Below are 23,167 nucleotides of genomic sequence, written 5' to 3' on the forward strand. Positions count from 1 at the left end.
GTAAAATAGCAAAAAGTTGCAAATTGTTGCGTAGATATGGTGTTCGTCATCATTTTCACATTTTACACCATAATACTGGCATATAGAAAATAATGAAAACCCCCACAGTGTTTTATTTTTGTCCGGAGTGTCCCTTTAACTATCACACAGCATACACAGTACATAGGATTGAAACTTGACATGCTTAAAAGATCAGTTCATAGCGACATCGGTATATATGCACATTTACCCGTATATTCATTCATGCATGCAATGTGCCACTCGGAATACCCGGGAACTCCTGATCCATTTTTTCCATATTAATATCTAATAAGAATTGTGAGTGAGTCTTGTAAATGTTTTTTCAATAGACAGCGCATTTCCATTAAGCAATATTCTTTTTCTGCCAACTGAGTCAATTGACTGTGATGGGAAATAAAGTAGACTACAAAGTATTAGTACAATAAAATAAAATTCAAGCAATGTAATAATATCATAGAAAGGAAGGGAAATGACTTCACTGCTGCTAAAAAGTATTAAGTTCGGTACACCGGAACATAGTTGGGAAATCATACCTGATTTGCTCTATTATAGATACAGATGTAGCAGAGCTGATTTCATCATTCACGTATTCCTTTTGTGTACTGTTACAACTCTGTAATAAAATAATGCAATCTACGTACTGACCCAATGGAAAATCATAATGTGTTGTACCAAATTACAAAGATATCTATCGATCGATCGAACGAACGAACGAACGAACGAACGAACGATAGATAGATGCAATATTAAGAAAATAGGAAGCTTGAGAAAGGTCCTGGACTCAAGGACTGAAACGTTGCACATGGGCTAATAAAATCCAAACTTTTTTTCATTTATTTTTTTGGGAGTGCTGCCTATTTTCTTATTATTGTATACCTAAGGCTTGCAGGCTACAAGTCGTATGCTTTGCTCCCGCCATTGAGTATTAATATTTGGTGCTGCTCTGATTTCCTTTATTGATAGATAGATAGATAGATAGATAGATAGATAGATAGATAGATAGATAGATAGATAGATAGATAGATAGATAGATAGATAGAGAGAGAGATAGATATATAGATAAATAGTCGAACCAGACACATTTAGAGTCAATAGTCATGAGAACGCAGCCTCTCGGTAAAGAAGTCCATTATGTCTAGACGACAGGCGCACATTGATATTCCAGTCACTGGAGCCTCTTAACAGGGGGGTTTCTGTGCCCAGTCCAGTAACAGGGACACCTGGGCTCTTAGCACAATTCTGACTTTGAATGATTGGGTGTACTTTATATATTAGTATAGAAAGTGACAGGATGTGCTATATAATTGGTATTATATAATGTGTGGATTGTGAATCCAAGAACGAATGAAATATCGCCTGAAAGTCACGCCCCTGGGATTATATCATGTATACTTGTAAGCTAGAAAACAGTGCCACCCTCTCAGCAGAGCTACCAAAGATCAGCGGTCAAGTGCCATATCGGAATAGTTTTCCATCTGGCACCCAGCACTTCAGACACCTTTTTTTGCCAGCCCCCCCCCCCCCATGACACTGATGCCCCCCCCCCATGTTGACTCTTCTACCTACCCCAGTGGAACATTGGACACTACTTCTTTATGCTGCATCTTCTTTACTGAGTAGATAGATGGATCTGCTACATTGACTTAGTGTTGTCAGTTCTCCTTGGTTTTCCTTGTCCTGGAAGAAATCCACCTTAAGCAATGACAATCTCTACTTGGCCTCCGGCAAATTTCTATTACAGGGTGCGGCTAGAATGACAGTAGTTGTTGTAAACTGGCACACTGTATTATCATTTCTAGGAACTGTGAGAAATATTGCGTGAAATTGTAAGTGTTACCTGTAGGAATAGTCTGCAAAAAATGAGATTTTAGAACATGCCAGAGTCGCTAGAAGTATAAAATATGTCTTCAGGGGGGTCGCACAATCTGATTAAAGGGGCTGTCTGAGAATAGAAAAGAGGGTCTGGTTCTTTTAAAGACTGTTTAAACCTTTGAAATGTTTATATATATATATATATATATATATATATATATATATATATATATAAATGTCTATCAGTGTGTTTTGTGCAACTTTCTAGAAGCTTTTTATTATCAATTGTTTTTACTTTTTGAGATAATTCCAACATCCATTATCAGTTATTCTCCCAGCAGATTAGTCGCTGACCGCAGTGTCTGATAGTGTCACCGTCCCTCTGACTGTTGAAGTGAACATGCTTGCTCCTTATGCTAAACTTAGGCATCCATCACCCATTGAGTATTCTGCGTTAAATTTAACATACACATCATAAAAAGCCTGTGTCATATACATTAAATGCATGCCTGTGGCATATAACATAGCGTGGCATAATTCACCCATTGGCTCCCATGTTAAAAAAACATATACTGCGCGGAATGTTTTTTTTTTTTTTGCGGGATCCTATTGTATGGAATGATTTTTTCAAAAATAAATAAATAAATAAAAATACCAGCATATACCAGCCCAACGGTGGCCAAAAGAATGCTCCTCTAGCATCTGTTGGGCTTATGGAGCTCAATAGACAGGTTTAGAGTGTACGTCGGGAGCTTTTTTGTGAACAGGGCCTTAATCCAACTTGCGGATTTATCGGAGGGTTAGAGGAGATCGCCTCTAACTGAACATTATCTCATATGACCAGGTGTTCTGACATGGGTCTGCTAATGCTGAATATACAATATGTACAATATGGTACCTAGGATGATGAACCTGGTGGCTCAGGGGTTAAAATGGTTGTCTTGCAGCCCAGGGGTGCTGGGTTTGTATCAGACCAAGGACAACATCTGTATTGAGTTTGTATGTTCTCCATGTGTTTGTGTGGGTTTTCTCCTCACGCCAAAAAAAACCCAAATCATACTGATAGATTAATTTGGAATTTAGGTTGCGAGCCCTAAATGAGGACAGGGACCGATGTGAGTGATGACAAGTGATGACGCTATATAAATAAATAAATACAGAAGTCGTCAATGTATCGCATCCATTCAGATCCTTGGTTTAATATTAGAATTTCACTAGAACAGACATTTAATATATGTGTCTGATTACTATAAAAACAGTAAAGGGACCATTACCATCCTAGGTGCTCATTTCATTGCAAATCATTCATCTATCATATGTCTTGCCCTGTCCATGTTTGCTCCGTAAGTATCTTGATATATGCATTTGATTTTAGTCATTGTTTTAATTTCCCATGCCTTACTAAACCTTATCTCTATAATCCCTATACATAATCTGCAGTACGGAAATAAGATTACCCAGTGCGGCAGTGGAGGGGAGAGGAAGGGATAGACCAGGCACATATAAAGTTTTCGCATGTGGAAGCATTGAGATCTGTCCATTTATTGCCAGTGGATATAGGAGATATAACCCTGGTGGAATAAATTCTCTCCATGTGTAAGGGAAATTGTGAATATAAATGTTTGTATTGATATTATTATAATAATGAGGTGGGAAAGCAACAGTTTAAGGCGTGAATACATCAACATACACAATATATATTTTGTCAGATGTGTTACTGAAAGCTTGTGGGTCCTGATATATGTCCTGAAAAAGTGATATATGGACCACTTATGGATTGATAGCATATGCTGCCTAGTGTGACATCCATGGACGTAATGAGCAGAATTGCGGGCATTGTACCCACTATAAGGGACCTGCTCTTTTCTTATATAGCATGGCACCTATAGGTCTAAGGCCACATGTACATGAACGTATTTTTGTGGCTGCAATTTACCCACAAATCTGCGGGTGAATTGCGGCCCCATTAATTTCAATGGGCCCATACAGACGACCGTGGTTTTCAGGCTCATAGAAATGAATGCATGCTGCCATGTGCACGGCATGGGATATGCAGGCGGCCCACGGGTGACACTCTATGGCCGTCCGACACGAAAATCACAGACGTGCACATGGCTACAGTCATGTGCATGAGGCCTAAAGGTGAGCTTTAGAGACGAGCGAATTGATTCCAAATGAATCAAATTCGTTCCAAATTTCCAAAATTGGCACGAATCGGCAAAATGCCGGCTGCCGTTTTACAGATTAGAAAAGGGAAGACTTGAGGAGATAAAAAAAAATACTATACTCAACTGGTCTCCCATAGCTTCCCTGAGATGACGTCGTTTTGTTACATTGTGACAAAACAACGTCATTTCAGTAGGCTGGCAGGAACGCATCGCTGCGGGTGACCAAGTGAGTATGGTATTTTTTTTTCTCCTCTTCTTCCCTCTTAATTTTTCTAAACTAAAAGATACAGTAGTGTCTGGTAGCCACCATTTTGCCAATTTGTGTGCCGCCAATCCTAAAAGCTTTGGATTTTGCTAAACCCAAAACTTTTGAGGACTTCGGAACAAATTTAATTTGTTTCGAATTGATTTACTGATCTCTAAATCTCACCTTTAAGTCTATAGGTCCCATAGGTCCCCATGCTATATAAGAGAAGAGTGGAATCATAAATAGGTAACAGAGGCATAATGGCATATCATCCCTCACCACTGAGTCTCCTTTCAACAATTTGTAGAGATGCATCGCTTTGGGAGACCATGCGAGGGGAGTATGTTTTTATTTCATTTTAGGGGTGGGGTCACAAGTTCCCCCGATAACCCTGTTTGACTTTCTCGAAGTCCTTTCTACAGTCCTAGAAGACATCAGAGAATCAAACAGGGCAATCGGGGGACTTGTGTATCTCGGGGAATTTACTTGTACCGAATCGAATTGGACTGATTACTATTACGCTGATTGGTCAGCGTCATACACTCCTCTGTACAACGCCCACTTGGTCATATAGTAAAACACGCCCAGCTGTGCATTAAGAAACTCATTAGCATAAAGCTAAAATCGCTAATAACGTGGTGAAAATAGATCGTTTTTTAAAATTAAAAAGCACTGCTGTTACCTGCATTTATAGCACCCATCTCCTTATGTAGGAGATAGGGCACTTATAATGTGGTGACAGAGCCTCTTTAAGTGAGGTTAATGAAACTATTTGGATGTTTATGTGTTAATGGTCTGAGCTGTTCTGCTACATATGTAAGCTATAGTAAAACTGATGAACAGCAGCCAAACAGAATTTAATAGATCTGTCACAAGTAGCTCGCTGATGGTTTCCAGGTACTGTACCAACAGGAAAACATTTCTGAAATTTTGGCAAAATTTTCAGTTGAAATAAAAAGTCAAAACACCAAAACAGATATTAAAGATATATTATGAAGAGTTACTAACCATATAGCCAAAGTTTTGTTTTGTTTACTGGTATTACTGAAATTTACTGGTATCATCAAGACACACGATGACCAAACGGAAAGGTCGATTTCATGAAACATGTTATAATAAAGTCAGCTAAAAAGATACCGGGCCATTTTTGTCCGCCTACTTCTTACTTATTATACTGAAATAATTATTAGTGACTGTGTTTATCGCCCAGTTTATACCAATCCAAGCAGAGAACCTGATCTTTCCAGGGTAATAAAATAGGCTAGCGCATGAAGTGTCTGTAGACTAACTACATTTATTTTCTAATAAACGCTGGCAGACTGAAGTAGTTATGCTGGGAAGTGTTTTAGTACTAAGGAAAGGTGAAGTCATTGTTCCCTGTGTTTCATGATTCACGGTAGATCACAATGCCTCGGTGCCATGGCGACCCGGAGCCGTCATTACTAGGAAAGTTTTTTTACATTTTCAGCTTCCTCTTTTTGAGTGATGGTGCATTAGGAAAACAGCAGCTTTCATCTGTGTTCTATATTCTGTAGTAGCTCGCTATTAGTCAAGATGACTAGGACCTATGGACGTCATAGAGGAATTTTCTTACTTGGGCCCCGCTCTATGTGTTCTAGAACAGAGAGACGCTCTGTAAGAACAATTTCCTTCCTGAAGGACCCGGCAGGTCCATACATTACATGGACAGCCATTAATTTGAATGGCCATCATGTAAAGTATACATTTCCCCTGCAGCAGCCCCTGAAAGGAAAATGTGTGGCTAGCTGCGGCTTCTTTTGACTTCACAAGACAACCCCTTTTTAAAGTCTATGAAAATTACAGAAACAATTGAGCACACCTCTTGTGGAAATGCATGAGTCTGAAGTAGGAATTCTGCTTTTAATTGTAGGTTTATTGATACTGTATTATTTTAATTTAAAAAAAGGTCCACCTTCACAACCACTTTTTTTAAATAGTTCCAATAGATACACAACCATTGTTTGATGCCGGCTACAGTGGATATGTTTGGAGTACTACACTTCACAATAATTGTATTTGCTGGAAGAAACTAAGTATGCAAATATATGTTCCTATATCAATTGTAAATGAAAACATGAATGCAGGGTACCCTGGATTTATGGGATGCTGGCTGGAAAGATGCATTTGCGTGAACATATGATTCACGGTACAGCAAAACATGTTTGAAGCAAAGCACAGTTATCGAGTGTCAGATCCAATGAAACCATGTATTACTTATAATAACAATGTTGTATGAGACTTCCTTCACAGGTTGTAGAGAACTTTGTAGGAGCTACAACTTTTCTACGTATTGAAAAAGGTCGTAAAGCTGGATTCACATGCTGTTTTCTAACTTCTGTTAATGGAGTTCAATGGTGAAAGAAGCTTTTCCTTTCTCCATTCTTTTGGAACAAATATGGTAATGTTGAAGTACAGGGGTAGGTAGATAGATAGATAGATAGATAGATAGATAGATAGTAGATATGAGACAGACATATAGATAGATTTTAGATTGATTGAATTCTGTGCAGACGCGTAATACACTTGTGTCCATGAGATCTAAGGGCTACAGGGAATTTGCTGCAGACTGAATTCTTTGTGCTGCTGATAGAATCTGTTTCGAGACCAACAATAATATTATATAAGATAATTGCTAATAATACAATTAACTAATATAATAATCAAAGTAGCTAAAATGTGTTATCTGTCCAGTATGGCGGGATCTTTTATAATGTCAAGGGAACAAGTATCCAAAATGCTTTGTGTCTTTTATATCCGTAGCTCCGTGTAATTGTGATATTGGGAGGGGGAGAAGACCTTGGAAACCTCATGCCATTCAGCTGATCCATGTGACAAGGATTCATAAGTCTCTCAAACAAAAGAGTAAAGGTCAATTGTTGAAAAAGAAGTAACCCATATCCCTAGGATATGGCAAAGCCACTGGGAGGAAATATTAGTCAAGTATTTGCCGTGCCCGTCAATTGGTCTCTGCTCCCACTATGTCATAGCTACACTGTGATTCACCAATTAGAGGCTGTTGTGTTGCACTTGCACTCAAGTCATTTGGAAAGTGTCCGGATAGAACCAGGTCAAAGCCATTTTATAGATCCATATACCCTGGGGAAAGTTGTTTAGCGAGCACATAGCTAAAGGCTATATATGTTAGCACTTTTGCTCCATAGAGCCGGAATTTTAATGATATTTGATGGTTGAGTACAGGTGGTTCATTTAGTGTTTCATTTATCTTCAGTGACATTTGTGCGAAATAAGGAATATTACTAAAATCCACTGACCAGGAGGTGGAGAACCACAGTTATCTGCCTGTTTATTGTTTGCAAAAATAAAAGATGAAAAAAAGTGACCTTCTGTACATCACTTCCCATTTCTAAGATGCAAATTTCACATACGTAAAGAGGATTATTAACTAAAATAAGGAAATAATGACCACTAAAGTCCATTGACTCATACATCATAGAAGGGGCTTTCCTGATCGGGACCCCTCTCTATTGGACACAGCAGAGAGAGTAGCTTCTGCTCTGGAAGACTTGGTTACACATTGATTTGAATGAGAACCGTGTAATACCCCATTTCTCCTGCAGTGGTCACTGCAGGACAAATGTATAGTTGCCTGCAGAGGACCTGTGGTCACCAACAGCCGGTCCTCATTTAGAGAAGTGGTTGTCCAGATAGGACAACATCTTTAAAGGGGTTGTATAGGATTAGAATAAACATGGCTGCTTTCTTTCAGAAACAGCGCCACACCTGTCCAAGGTGTCTGGTATCGCAATACTATATGCAACATGTGGACAGGTGTGGCACTGTTTTTGGAAGAAAGCAGCCATATTTTTCTATTACTCTATAACCCCTGTCGGGGCAGTAGTAACGACCCTATTAATTGTTATCTAGCTATCCCCCCAAAAAAGACACAACTAAGAAACAGCTGAATAGATATAATAATTTACAAAAAGCCACACTGAGGAGGACAACTTAAAATAACTTAATATTTTGTAGATAATTTTCTATCTCTACAAATGTCCAACACACCCCATGTCGAAGGTATTTCTACCTTGTGAAAAATAATTTGTGAGTACAGTTTTATATGAGCTGTGAGATGACAAAAAGTTTCAAAACCTCTAACTTTTCTCCCTTTGTTTAAGTTTAGAGCAGAATTTTAAGGCAGTCATTTATTTCCCTTGCTGACAGCAAGACAATCTGGTACAGCTCTACACGTAGTTAAAGAAATGTATGAAAATACTTCCCTGAGCCACAGTATGTGGGTGTAGTAAAAAGAAGATGGAATCAGAAATCTTGTTCACTGTTTGTGGGTTTCTGGCAGGTTGACATATATTTTGAGGGGTAAAATAGGGCTGATTGTGTCATGATCAAAAATTAAATGGGTTCCCACAAAGCAGAAATATCTATTTCACAAATGGGCACAAAAATAGATAAATGTAAAATAATTTAAAATGAAGGCGCACTTAACCTAAAGACCTCAACATATGAATGAAGCTACTAATATAATTCACTCAAATGTATCTGTTGGTTCTCAAAACTGGAGATAAGGTAGTGATTATGTGGGCAGGGATTTATCTGAACAACTTACTGGTCACTCCATTGAAGAGCACTACAGTCGGCCTGAAAAAGTTTATAACAAGGAACAATAGATTTTATTAGTCTAAACGAGAAAGCTCGTTGATCGGCGCCCGTTTGCTACTTTCACAAGGAGCTGTGATTGGTTATGTATGGGGAGAAGCGATCATTACTACGATCGCTCATCCCCCTACATTTCCATCATGTCGAGATGTGCTACCGACAACGAGAATATTTCTTGCAGCATAAACGATAGAAACAAAAATGGAGAACCTTGATAAAGCGCTGGATCAAGGTTCTCCGTTTTTGTTTGTATTTTCATCATGTGCTGCCACTGGGATCCATGCGCAGTCCGAGTTTGTTCATTTGGACCAGTGAGCTGGAGGATTCCTCTCCCCGTTTTTTTTTAGTATAAACTATACAATCAGTCGATGAACGAGCATTTTCCTGTCCATCGGCTGATCGTTGGCCTGTTTATATAAGACAATGATCGGGAACGAGCGTTGATATGATTATCGGCCCGTGTAAAAGGGCCTTTAGCCATACACATGAGATGGCTGTTGGCTAAACAGCGTGCATATTATTTTCAATAGGGAGAGGAGATAATGGGTTGCGAGACACCTGCTGATCACTCCAGACATCTCTGGGAAAATCCAACATACCCAATCCTTCTTACCACCGACAGCAGTGATCTCAGCCGATATTTCTCCAATGCTAAAATCTGCAACTTTTTTTTTATCACAGAGGAACTCCTGACAAAAAATATTCCCCTCCTTGGAAACCTCAACATTTACCAAATTCCTACTGTAAAGATGAAACTGTTGCTGTTACTGTCTTTTGGAGAAACCTTGGCTAAGTTCCAAAGAACCCCAGGGTCCGCAGGGGTGGGACAAGCTTTGTTGGTGCCTAAAGTGGTAGTTTTAAAAGGCACCCCCTGTCTCATTCCCTTAAGTTCAGCTTGTTTGCTGTCGGATGGACAATCATTCATTTATTTATCCCCTGTTGCTCCTTTCTACATCCTTATCTATACTCGAATACACTGATTGGTAAAATAGGCAGAACATTGTTTTTTTTTATTTTTGAAATCTATAAATTGCTCCCCTCCTTTTAATGATGTTCTAACAGACCACCTGCTCCACCTACCCCTTGTCTTGCCCCTGCCTGGTTGGAAATGTTTTTGGCCAACTTTAGTCTTACTTGATGATAAGACATGATGATTGAAATCTCTGCTCAGTATACAGATACTTGCCCTATGGCACCCAATGAAGTTAATAGTGAGTCTGATCTATAAATTGAATACTGATTGAAAGGACTAGGAGGAAGAGACTTTTGTCAGTGTCATTTTGTCACCTGGAGGGGCAGGGACCGGAGTCCGAAAAGGGAGATACTTTTGTTTCTACGATTTAGTACATAAATTTTTTTTAGATGATACATTTTATTTTGGGTGTGTGGGCCGGTACCACAGTATCAGAACGCTCCATAAAACCTCTTTGTTTCCTAAGCCTAGACGATAGAATGCATGTTCATGTTCTCGAAAACATTCAGGATCCTCTGTAAATAAAATGCCTATGAATATTTCATGTACCCCCAGGGCCGAAATTATCTAATTGCATGCAAAAAGACCAGAACATTTCTAAGGTTAGGAATAGCTCTCTCTTAAAGAACCACAACATGAAAATAATGTTTGCTTATATATATAAAAGGGCTGATGCATGTAGCCATATTACGGATCTGTGTTGTACGGATCCGTAACATGTAAATATATGATCCTATACTGTTCCTCTAATTCCGTAAAAAAAAAAAATACTGGAATGTTTCATTGCACACTATCGAGGAATTTTTCCTAAATGCTGTATAGGGGAGAAATGAATGCTTCATAGACCCACCATACAGCTGAACATGGAGTGCCTGTGAACTATAGGGTCTTAACGTGACACCATCTGGGCGGCCTTTGGGGTTTGCGACCTGTGAGCACATCAGTAGCCCCTGCTGAAGGGGGCACCACAGATTATGCTATTACCTGGGGCTTGTGACCACCATGAATATTAATTTTATAGCAATATTATTTCGATACTGTATAATATTATTATTATTATTATTATTATTATTATTATTATTATTATTATGGAGCTGTACCGTATTTTATGTATGGAGCTATTATTTGGTCACTGTATGTTGGTATTATTTGAGCACTTTATAGGCATTGTACAGAATATATTTTTTGAAGTGTACGGTGGTGGCAGCACTGTACAACCATACTCCATATTGTGGGGGTGAGGGGGGCCTACAAAAAGAACCACCCAACAGAGCATTATCCAACATAAGGCCGGCCCCGGCCATGTGCGTGAGCCCTTATAAAATCATAAACATTTCTAGGATGTTTCTATCATTTTGTGATGTTATTCTAATTTGAGATATTTTAAAAACCTCAACGAAACCCTGGTGTAAACCTTTCTATCTTTCCTCATTACATTGACATGATTGGATTGTCTGCATGCAAATCTTATTTCCCAGACTTGTCCGCTACCCCCTTTTTCTTCTTAGATCATTTGTTTCATTTGAACACTGCAAAGTAATAAGTAATCTAACCTCATTATTTTCGTCTTTTAATACCCTTTAAATGTAATGAGCTTTTCTATGGAAGGCATCAGAGCAACATCTCTGTGGGAATTTAAGGATGGAGACGAATAATTGAAAAATTATTCATTTTTTTTTTCTATTGCACCGCTGTAGTAATAATAGGGATTGTTAAAGGTCTGGTGACTCTAGGAAATGAAAATCCTTCAAAATAATATTTTTCTGCTCATGTAGTCTGATTTAACTATAGGACATTGAAAAAGGGGTATGTAAGATTTAAAGGCAAATAACAATGATAGGCTATCACAGTTTGATTGGTGGGGTCTGAACAGTGGGACCTCTGCTGATCACAGTGCCATACATATGAGTGGGCTGTGCCTAATACTACAACTTGAATGGCATTGAGCTGCAGAACCACTCATAGCCACCCATACATTCCATCTGTGGATCGGCGGGGGTCCCGGAGATCAAACCCCATTGATCAAACACTGATGGCCGACCCTAAGGATAGGCCAACAGTGTTGTTGAGTGATACAGGTAGAAAGGATAGAAGAGTAAAGTTAACTTGTTGTCCACTACCGGACAACTGATGACCTATCCACCGGATAGGTCATCAGTACATGATCTGTGGGGGTCTGACACCCAGATCCCGCACCGTTAAGCCGCTCCGGCTGCCTCCATGCATCGGACGTCCATGCCGGAAGCAGATGGCTCTGGTCATGGAATAGCGGCTGAGCTGTAGTACTGCAGCCTTGCTCCTATTCAAGTAAATAGGAGCAGAGCTGCAGTTCGGCAGCACGGCTGCTATGCAATGTATGGAGCCAACTGATTCCGGCTCCATACATTGCATAATGTGCCATAACATCCAGTGCCCGCAGGCAGCCTGAGCGGCTGATCGGTGCGGGGTTCGGGTGTCGGAACTGCACCAATGATATACCACACTAATATAATATACTGCACTAATGATGATATGTCCGGTGGATAGGTCATCAGTTGTCCGGTAGTGGACAACCCCTTTAAGAAACGGAATATCAGAAAATTACCAATGGGCAGTGTTGCCTAAGCATGGGCCCACAGACTCCTGAATGTTCCTTTAAACTTGGTCAGGGGGTACCCCAGAAGATAGCATTAACACTGATATGAGCATGCTCAAACATGCTTAGCATTATAATAATAAATAATGGAGGAATGAAAATCTCTGCCAGAACACAACCCGACCAGGAAGGATAATAGTTACCCATGCAACCGTAAAGTGCATACAAGATTGGCGGCAGAACACTTGACCTTTAAGCTGTAGATGGTGGGCTTAAAGAATAACTGCACTTTCAAAAAGCTTTTGATATGCCATAGAGAAATATCAGAAGTTTTGATCGGTAGCGTTCTGGGTGCTGAGACCCCCACTGTCGCTGAAATAAAGGTGCAGAAGCGCTCAGCTGAGTGTTCTGCACCTTCGGCTGTGATTAGTGCTCCGCATCAGGATGAAGACGGACTCACATAAAATGTCAATGAGCCCGTCTTCAGTCTAATGAGGAGCGATGATCCTAGTCGAAGGCACACAGCACTCTGCACCTTCATTTCGTGTCTCAGCACCCAGACCGGGCCCCATCGATCAGAACTTCACATATTTCTCTAGGACATATCAAAGTGCAGTTACTCTTTAAGTAATTAAGTTAGATTTTTTTTTCAAAATATCTTAGTCCTGTGTCAAGTTATGTGAAGTTGAATTTACATGTCTAATGTGAAAAGACTACAACAACACTAAGTGTTAATGCTGGCACACTTAGCCACATGGCAACTCATCAGAATCAAGCATTAAAGGGGTATTCAGATGTTCAGATCCCCTGGAGTCCCAGCGTTCTGATCAATGTCCTGTATCCCCCATTCCTCTTTCAAAGCTGGCTAAAAAAAATAGGAGAAGTTTACATCGTCTGCTATGTTTGCACGTGGTACGTCTAATTATGGCCTATTGAAAGTTATGGAAACAGCACTCTTAGACCCCTATTCTGGTTATTGGTGGGATCTGACCACCACTGGATATGCCATATATTGTTGTACTTGAAGAGTAAATTAATGTGGATGTTCATTGGCCTCTTAAGCCCACAAAGCCAAGGCATAACTACCTGGTGTACCTTGTACTGGCTCTGTTCTCACTTACGCGGTTCTGTCCGGGCTTCAAACCTTATGGTATTTTGCTATGGCTCAGTCTGCAGTGTTTTTTTACTGTAAAAAATATCAGAACCCCAATGGACCCCATTAAATTGGGGCTGCGGCTTCCATTTAGTTACATCGGAAAATGGATCCGCCGCATCAGTCATGACTCTGTTATACATGAAAACCATGATGGTAGCCTTCCAGACATGCATAGAAAATGTATGAATATACAGACAATATTCCCTATGAAAGTACCAATACATCTGAGTCTGAAATCTTCTAATCTGACCAGGTAGTTTACCATTAGTTTTGTTTGAAGAGACAGCCAAAAGTGAACATCCCCTTTAAATTCTATGTCCGATACTCAAGCTTGAATTTTTGGTCTAATTTAATTCTGCATAGGGCTGCATCCAGAGCCTTGTGTACCAGTAGCTTGGGCTCTCTAAACAAGTGTTTTGTCTTTCTGCCAACTTTAGACAATGAGCAGTGAATTCAAAAACATAAAGTGTGTGGGATGCTATATTATTACGGTAGAGAATAGGCCACAAATAGCACGCATTTTTAACAGCTCCTACTGGCCTTTCGAGCCAATAAAAATAATCCTGTCGTGAGCCCAGAGCACCCTGTAATTATCCAGTGAAAGAGGCTGTGAGATTACACAGGCATTTGGCATAAGCATACAAGTAATGTTCTAGTTTATAAATAAACCAAAAGAAGAAAAAAATATATAAAACCAATGTGAGGTATGGAGAGAAAGGACTTTATCGTATGAAGCCAGCCATGGAGAACTCATAACCCAGTCCTATAAAGAGGCACAAAGGAAATTACAAAAATTCTCAACATTTTGTTTGTCGAATATTAAAATTTTTTAAATAACAAGTTACTACTTCAAATTATGGAGGTTCTAACCTCACAGTTCTTAATAACCAAATGCCACCCTATCTGCGTCTTGCAAAAGGAATTGAGGCCTATCGGAGAACCTACAGATCAGAATGGGATGAATACATTAAAAATATATATATTTTATATACAGTAGGAATTTCCGAAGATGTCCTGCAATATATTACTGTGAAACCTCTTTGAGGTGATCACTCAAAATCGCATTGAAAAGTGATCTTCTATGAGGGTGGTCTTCTAAAACTGAAAATCTGTCATAGCAAATCCGGTCTGGATATGGGGGGTTGTCTTCTCGAAGAGGTGGTCTTTTGGAGAGTTTTCACTGTATATGGAACACCCTATATCTGATGTAAGACCTTGATTTTTTGCAGAGAGATTCTCTAAATTAATATTTAGGAAAATCTCATTAATAACCCAGGATTAGATGAGAATTGGCATGACTTGACTACTGCCATGATGGTTTTCAAATCCATATTTTGATCTCACCATCAAGGCTGGCCCCAGGCCATACAATTTTCTTGCCGAATCCTGATGTTCTTGATGGTTACACCAACACTTGTCTATATCTAAGTCTATGAAGACATAGAGACAACCGTCGGCCAAGGTCCCCCATTGTGAGAAATACAAATCCGACAGATTGGGCTTTCAACCAATTAAATTCTATTATATATTTTGAGATAAGCGGCCAAGATGTCTAACAGCCTCTTAACACCCTCTCGCTTTTAAATTGGTTTCAAAGCTGTCCATGCACATGAGATGCCTGTCGATTGAATGTTTGTTTGGCCAACAGCTATTTCTCTTAACTTCACCATAAACACGCATGGTCAGTTCGGCCAAGTGCGATTTTCAATGGGCAGAGGCGAATAAGCCGCTGCCAGAAACCTTGAAATACAACATGCCTGGTCCTTTTTTTCCCATAGAGCTGCTGTCGCGGGAGAGTTCAGGCTCTATTACACGGGCCAATTATCGGGCAAACCATCGTTCATAGAACGCTCGTTGCCGATAATTGCCCTGTGTAAATAGGGCAGCGATCAGCAGTAGAACGAGCAAACGCTCGTTCATCTGCTGATCATATTGTTTTAAAAAACTAAAATATTATCGTTGTCGGCAGCACATTTCCCTGTAGACGAGTGATCAGAGTAACGAGCGCTCGTCCCCATACATGGCTCCTTGTGAATGGAGCAAACGAGCGCCGATCAATGAGTTATCTCGGTGGTCGTTGCACCAGCCAAAATTGACCTTTAGGTGGACCCCATATAAATTTGTTAATTAGCCGATCTTTCCGAAATGGGCAACTTTTATCTAGTGTGTATGGCCAGCTTAAGTTATCTGCTTATATATACACACCGCCTAACAGCTACAGCCCTTTATATGTAGTTGTCGGCAACAATTTCTTTAGCAATCAGTCTATCTCAGATTATCCTGGTCTTCAGCACACAACCAACTGGCACTGATCCGAGAACAGACAAAGGGCAAGGAAGCTTTCACAGTGCTCAAATTAGGTTTTACTCTTATTGACATCTTACGGTAATCTGATTTTTATAAAAAATAAACAGTAAGAAGGCCGAAGACCCATCAGTCCCATCTGGCACCAACCAGTCTCAACAGTTGCTAAAACCAGGCTTTTCTATTTCTCTATGCATTATTAATCAGATTTTTATCAAAATAAATATGACATATTAATATGACATCATCCTCAGACTGTCGCCATTGGACAGCCGTCATGTTTTACCATTGCAGCTCAACAATAAGATATCCACACACATTTGATATGAGGAAAATATACTGTGAAGGTAAGTCAATAGTTAAAAAGCCTTCATGAAACTTCAATGATCTGTTCAGAGCTTTCTTGTTAACTAAACCACCATAGTCTTAGGTGATCGGAGTACAATCTACTATGACAACTGATATCAAATGTATGGGAGACAGAAACTGGATAGACTTCGTAAAGTAAGAGATGTATCACTATTCTTTCTTCTATCACATTCATTAAAGAAATGAAAATATACTGTGAAATCAGCAATGTAATATATGGTAGACTACACATTGTATACACCAGTAAGTTGGATAACTACCGGATGAAAGTTGTTTCTGACAATTATCGCTCTAATCCCACCATTAATTTACGGCTTGGAGAAGGATTTTTGTCCTTCGTGGAGATTATACCAGGAGGACAGGGGATAGGACTGGTTGTAAAAGTCAAACAGGATGATCTGGCAGCTCTACATACATATTAGATCATTAATGGATCGTGACAAATATCTCAAGATCCCCCTGATGGGAATCTATTGTCTATGGTGTGCTAAAAGAAAAACTTATCTCCGGCTTTTCCGGGCATTGGAGGTCTAGCAAATGGGCAAAGTCTAGCAGACAATACAGGACATTCTGATATTTATGCTATAAACAAGCAGGATATGGATATCTTTAAGAATTCACCATGAAGAGTTTTCCTCCTGCCAATCATTAGCTCTAATTTCAAGATGGGCTGCCATAGAATCCCAATATACCAATTTAAATTCAATAATTTAAGGGCAAAGTCCACCTTTACAAAAATTTTTATTGCTCCAATACATAAAATACAAAACAACTTTTGCAACAGACTTGATTGAACATATACTCCCGTTTTGTGCGTACAGTTCTCATGCAGACCTATCACAAATATTGTGTAGCCTGTTCCAGCAGTTATACTCAGTTCCATATGTTCCTTAAGGCCATTTTACACGGGCCAATTAACGGGCAGGCAAGCGTTCGCAGAACAATGGTTGCCGATAATTGCCCTGGGTAAACAGGGCAACGATCAGCAGATGAACGAGAAAACGCTCGTTCATCTGCTGATCGTATCGTTTTAAAAAACGGAAATATCATCGTTGTCGGCTGCACCTGGTGTGTAAACAGGGAGATGTGCTGCCGACATGATAATAATGTATGGGGACGAGCGATCAGAGTAACGACCGCTCGTCCCCATCCATATCTCCTTGTTACAGGAGCTGTCTCGTTGATCGGCGCTCGTTGCATCTGCCAAAATTGGCCGGTGTAATAGGGCCTTTACTTGTTAAAATCCAACCAAATATAAGTTATCAAGTAGTAGGGGACATAAATAAGGGAATATGTTTGTGGTCTGTTAATAGGGTCTGTAGGCACAAAACGGTAGGAGAATTTTAATCAAGACTATTAGCAATGATATTTCATTTGTTATTTTAGATTCATTTGCGCAATAAAAAAAAGGTTGTGAAAATGTACATACTTTTAATATATATATATTATATATATAAACAATGGTCAATGAGAAAAATATCACATTTAAATTCATATGGAAACCTTAAATTAAAAAACACAATCTTCTTTATGGTGTTTCTTCTACCTTTAACATTTAATTAGCCTTTTCCTGTGGATAAACATAGATTTTTTTTTTCTCCTGCCTTTTCATTATCTTCTCAGCCAAGAGACTTTTAGTAAATACTTTTTAATTAAGATAAGCGTCTTGTGTTCTGCTACAGAAAACAGCTAAAAGGATTTGCACCTCTTGTACTCTACTCCATAGAACTTGTTAATACGCGACCACTGAATAAATTGCACTGAACATTATAAGATGTAAATCGGCTTAGAAGAGTTTCTTGCAGTACTTACAGGTGTAGGTCATTTCAAAACTGTCACTGATGTTCACAATATCAATTTGGGGCAACAGCTTTGGGGGTTCCACCAACTGCGATAACGCAAACCGAAAGGCGGCATGTTCCTGTGATTGCTGGTTTGGGAAGAGGCCCCCTGTAGAGGAAAAACAGGATATAATATAGTAGTAAATTCAGAGAATAACAGATAGGACTACACTAAAAAAAAAATACTGCCTACATAAAATGTAATTTGCTATACCGCAGGCTGTGTTACTTCAGGTTGCCGAGTGCCCACTTGACCTTGTATAGTTGACAATTTTTTTATGAAATAACTAAATGTAGGTATTGTAGATATTTTACATATACAGAAGTGGTCACAGGAAGCTACTGTATATTGGCTATATGATACACTGCCTCTCCATGCTGCACTGACTTGTTCTAGGTTTCTCACATTCAAACAATATGGAACATTACATGATTACACAAGCTTCATGATAAAAAATGACAGAAAAGAGGAAAAAGTAGACTGTAAGGCCGAAATCAGATGAACGTAGATTACATCCGTGTCACGGCCGTTAAAATATCGTCCGCCACACGGACGCATGTATTTCAATGGGGCCATTCACACGGCTGTTGTTTCAACGGACTGTGTGAAGGGTCCGTTGAAAAATAGAACATGTCCTATTTTGTTCCGTTTTCACAGATCCCTCCATAGACTCAATCCCCCTGCACCTCGGACGTGAAAAGTGAGTTTCCCCACGTTCATGTGAATCTAGCCTATTCTACAAATGTCCATTTAATACACCCATAACAACCTGGATAAACTGGAAATGTTCACCTGTGTGTGTAGATAAAGGTAAAAGGTATTTCCTACAGCACTATAAATCCTTGATTGATCTACAGTGTGAATGTATTTTTCCAACCAGTCAGAGTTTCAGCAATTTTTCTCTTTCAGCAATCCCTTTCTAAATAGAAGCTGTTATCACTGGAGGAAGCCCCATTTGGCCATACATTTCCCCTGCAAGAACCGACCATGACCGATCATACAGTGGCGTAGCTTAAGGTTCGCAACAGTCACACTTGCGCCCCATCCCCTGATATTTTTGCAAAAAATGGGATTATGAAAGGGGATTATGTACAGTGAAGGAAATAAGTATTTGATCCCTTGCTGATTTTGTAAGTTTTCCCACTGTCAAAGTCATGAACAGTCTAAAATTTTTAGGCTAGGTTAATTTTACCAGTGGGAGATAGATTATATATAAAAAAATAAAGAAAATCACATTGTCAAAATTATATATATTTATTTGTATTGTGCACAGAGAAATATGTATTTGATCCCTTTGGCAAACAAGACTTAATACTTGGTGGCAAAACCCTTGTTGGCAAGCACAGCAGTCAGACGTTTTTTGTAGTTGATGATGAGGTTTGCACACATGTTAGATGGAATTTTGGCCCACTCCTCTTTGCAAATCATCTGTAAATCATTAAGATTTCGAGGCTGTCGCTTGGCAACTCGGATTTTCAGCTCCCTCCATAAGTTTTCGATGGGATTAAGGTCTGGAGACTGGCTAGGCCACTCCATGACCTTAATGTGCTTCTTTTTGAGCCACTCCTTTGTTGCCTTAGCTGTATGTTTCGGGTCATTGTCGTGCTGGAAGACCCAGCCACAAGCCATTTTTAATGTCCTGGTGGAGGGAAGGAGGTTGTCACTCAGGATTTGACGGTACATGGCTACATCCATTCTCCCATTGATGCGGTGAAGTAGTCCTGTGCCCTTAGCAGAGAAACACCCCCAAAACATAATGTTTCCACCTCCATGCTTGACAGTGGGGACGGTGTTCTTTGGGTCATAGGCAGCATTTCTCTTCCTCCAAACATGGCGAGTTGAGTTAATGCCAAAGAGCTCAACTTTACTCTCATCTGAACACAGCACCTTCTCCCAATCACTCTCAGAATCATCCAGATGTTCATTTTCAAACTTCAGACGGGCCTGTACATGTGCCTTCTTGAGCAGGGTGACCTTGCGGGCACTGCAGGATTTTAATCCATTACGGCGTAATGTGTTACCAATGGTTTTCTTGGTGACTGTGGTCCCAGCTGCCTTGAGATCATTAACAAGTTCCCCCCGTGTAGTTTTCGGCTGAGCTCTCACCTTCCTCAGGATCAAGGATACCCCACGAGGTGAGATTTTGCATGGAGCCCCAGATCGATGTCGATTGACAGTCATTTTGTATGTCTTCCATTTTCTTACTATTGCACCAACAGTTGTCTCCTTCTCACCCAGCGTCTTACTTATGGTTTTGTAGCCCATTCCAGCCTTGTGCAGGTCTATGATCTTGTCCCTGACATCCTTAGAAAGCTCTTTGGTCTTGCCCATGTTGTAGAGGTTAGAGTCAGACTGATTAATTGAGTCTGTGGATAGGAGTCTTTTATACTGGTGACCATGTAAGACAGCTGTCTTTAATACAGGCACCAAGTTGATTTGGAGCGTGTAACTGGTCTGGAGGAGGCTGAACTCTTAATGGTTGGTAGGGGATCAAATACTTATTTCTCTGTGCACAATGCAAATAAATATATATAATTTTGACAATGTGATTTTCTGTTTTTTTTTTTTATATAATCTATCTCTCACTGGTAAAATTAACCTAGCCTAAAAATTCTAGACTGTTCATGTCTTTGACAGTGGGCAAACTTACAAAATCAGCAAGGGATCAAATACTTATTTCCTTCACTGTAAATGTTATTAATGTAATAATAAAAAAAAACAACACTTTTTTTGTATTCTCTGATATATTTACACTTGTAGGTTTTGTGGCGTGTTTTGGCACATAACATGGCAGGAGATTACATATATGGGGGAACTTGCGGCTGAGACCCTTACTTCACCCATGGCCTAAACATAGGCCCTTCAGAGATTTATAATAAACAGGTCACTGGAGGATCAGTGGCAGAACAATCTGGTTATATACAACTCCAAGCTTTCTTTGTGGAGGATATATAAGGGACACCAAGCTACTATATACACACCATTATCACTTTCTAACATCTCTAAATGACTTGGTAAAACTGCAGAAGCCCGTCAGTAATTAAGAGACTCAACTGAAAAGACCAAAAAATACAATAGTGTCTAAGCCCTGCGGGTTTATAGCATTCTACTCTTCAACATCAAAAATTGTGTTCATTGCTTTATACGGAGGATTTCACTCAAGGTCAGAATGCTGCATAAAGGAAGTTCTAAAAATTAGGATTTATTGAACTTTTGCTATTAAATACTATAGGATGTATAGTGACAATGCCTGACAGTCAAAGCTCTCCCGGATTTGTGTACATACAAAATGGATTGTTCCATATAGGGTTCAAGTGACTTTCATTTCTAGAAGGTTCATAGTGCTTAGAAGGAACAATAAGAAAGAAGGCACAATAGGAAAGAGAAAATGTAGACATCCTATTAACTGTAGACCCCCATGTAGACCTAAAGCTATTGTTGTTTTCCTCTGAATGGAGTTTTCCCTTTTGGGAAATAGATCACAAGTGGAAGACAAAAATGAATTGATGATACAAAGGAGTCATGCTGATTACCCATCTTCTCTGCCATTATTCCAGAAATATAGAAAATGAGAGGGGTTGGGGGTATATCACAATTTGGAAACTGTATAGAAGACTTTTTAACTCTCTGCCCTTTCAAATTCATCATTATCACAGTTTGACACACAGAGAGATGATTGCTGAGATATTTCTTCGAGCTTCCTGCACTCCCACATGCTCACGGCAGATGGCAGACGTATTGGAATATGGACAAAGTTATAATGCCAACATTTCTGTATGTTTTAGCCGGTTATAAGCTTAATCATCCCCTGTTACCTTCATCTAATTCATAACTCAACTTCCCGCAGATATTGGAGACTATGGTTTTTTAACTATATACAAAAGTATGCAACGTTAGTCTTGCTATCAAAAAAACTTGAACCCAATTATAAGTCAATAGGATCTGTCCGAATTTGTTGAAATCTGTTCTAAAATGGATCCTTCATAGCGGTCATGGTTTTGTAATGAACAGAAGCCTTGACACTAGTGTGAGCAGAGCTTTTAAGTGGGCATACACCTTAGATTGCTGACTGACAAATGCTCTATCAGCCAATAGATGTTCCTGCTGACATCCCCATACATATGCGCGCTCGGCATGTGAACTCAACGGGTTGAGAGAAATAAGCCACTGCCACACATCTGAGAGCAGCTTATCTCCTGTGAGAACAAAGTATCGGGCATGCTGAAATTCAACATACCCGATCCTACTTTCCCCCGACTTCTGCCGCCGTGGGAGAGTTGGGGACACCCCAAATAACATTAGATGATCCAGCCAAAATCGTCAGTTTCGGTCGATGTACATCAAATGAGTATGGGCACCTTTAGTTTACATTTTTGAGCTTTTATCATGTAAATCTTAAGAATTAAATAAAACAAATTGGGGATTTATCAATACTGTAAAAATTTGGAGGAGATTTCTCAATACTGTGATAGGATAAATCAATTGCCAACACATCAAAAACGGCACAAATTGCACAAAATGTATCAAACTGCTATGCAACTGTGCTAAAAAAAATGGTGTATGTCTATAATAAATTTGGCAGATTTCATGATTTCCCTTAACAGAAACCTTTTTGCTAGACACATTAAGAAAACTCACGAGGTAAGCACAAAAAATATTCCAAAAGGCATAAGAGTGGTACACCATTTTTTGGGTGAAATTTTATGACATATGATGGCATATTCTTTGCCTATGTGTAGAATTGCTCTACTTAGTGGATTGAATAAAAAATAAGAAACATACATTTTGTGATTCTCAAATTTTGAAAACTGCCGGACTAAGGTTTGTGTTAAATGGGTTTTTGCAGGGAACCTCAATTAGACATCTGTACAACCGCATAGGTCCCACACCCCTAAGCCCTATCCTGATTGAGGGCTCTTTTTCCTCATTCTCTGATTTGGGGTGGTCCTGCAACTCCTATTCAATTTAATGTAGTTTCTCTTCATTACTTTAGTCTTGCGATCAGCGGTTGTCCCAGCTGGTGGACCCTATCCCACCTTAGCCACCC

The 23,167-nt window shown here is 39.5% G+C and overlaps 1 protein-coding gene across 4 annotated transcripts in view; it reads right to left on the bottom strand.

Annotated features, from left to right (window-relative positions):
• The window catches only part of GRIA1 (glutamate ionotropic receptor AMPA type subunit 1), a 231,002-nt gene that overhangs the window by 185,751 nt on the left and 22,084 nt on the right, over positions 1-23,167 (bottom strand). For all 4 annotated transcript variants that reach the window (XM_075856123.1, XM_075856124.1, XM_075856121.1 and 1 more), the window contains exon 2: positions 18,091-18,228. In XM_075856123.1, the coding sequence (XP_075712238.1) occupies positions 18,091-18,228 (138 nt within the window). The remainder of the gene's footprint in view (positions 1-18,090; positions 18,229-23,167) is intronic.

The sequence above is a fragment of the Rhinoderma darwinii genome, chromosome 3 (assembly GCF_050947455.1).
Source record: "Rhinoderma darwinii isolate aRhiDar2 chromosome 3, aRhiDar2.hap1, whole genome shotgun sequence".
Classification (NCBI taxonomy): Eukaryota; Metazoa; Chordata; class Amphibia; order Anura; family Rhinodermatidae; genus Rhinoderma; species Rhinoderma darwinii.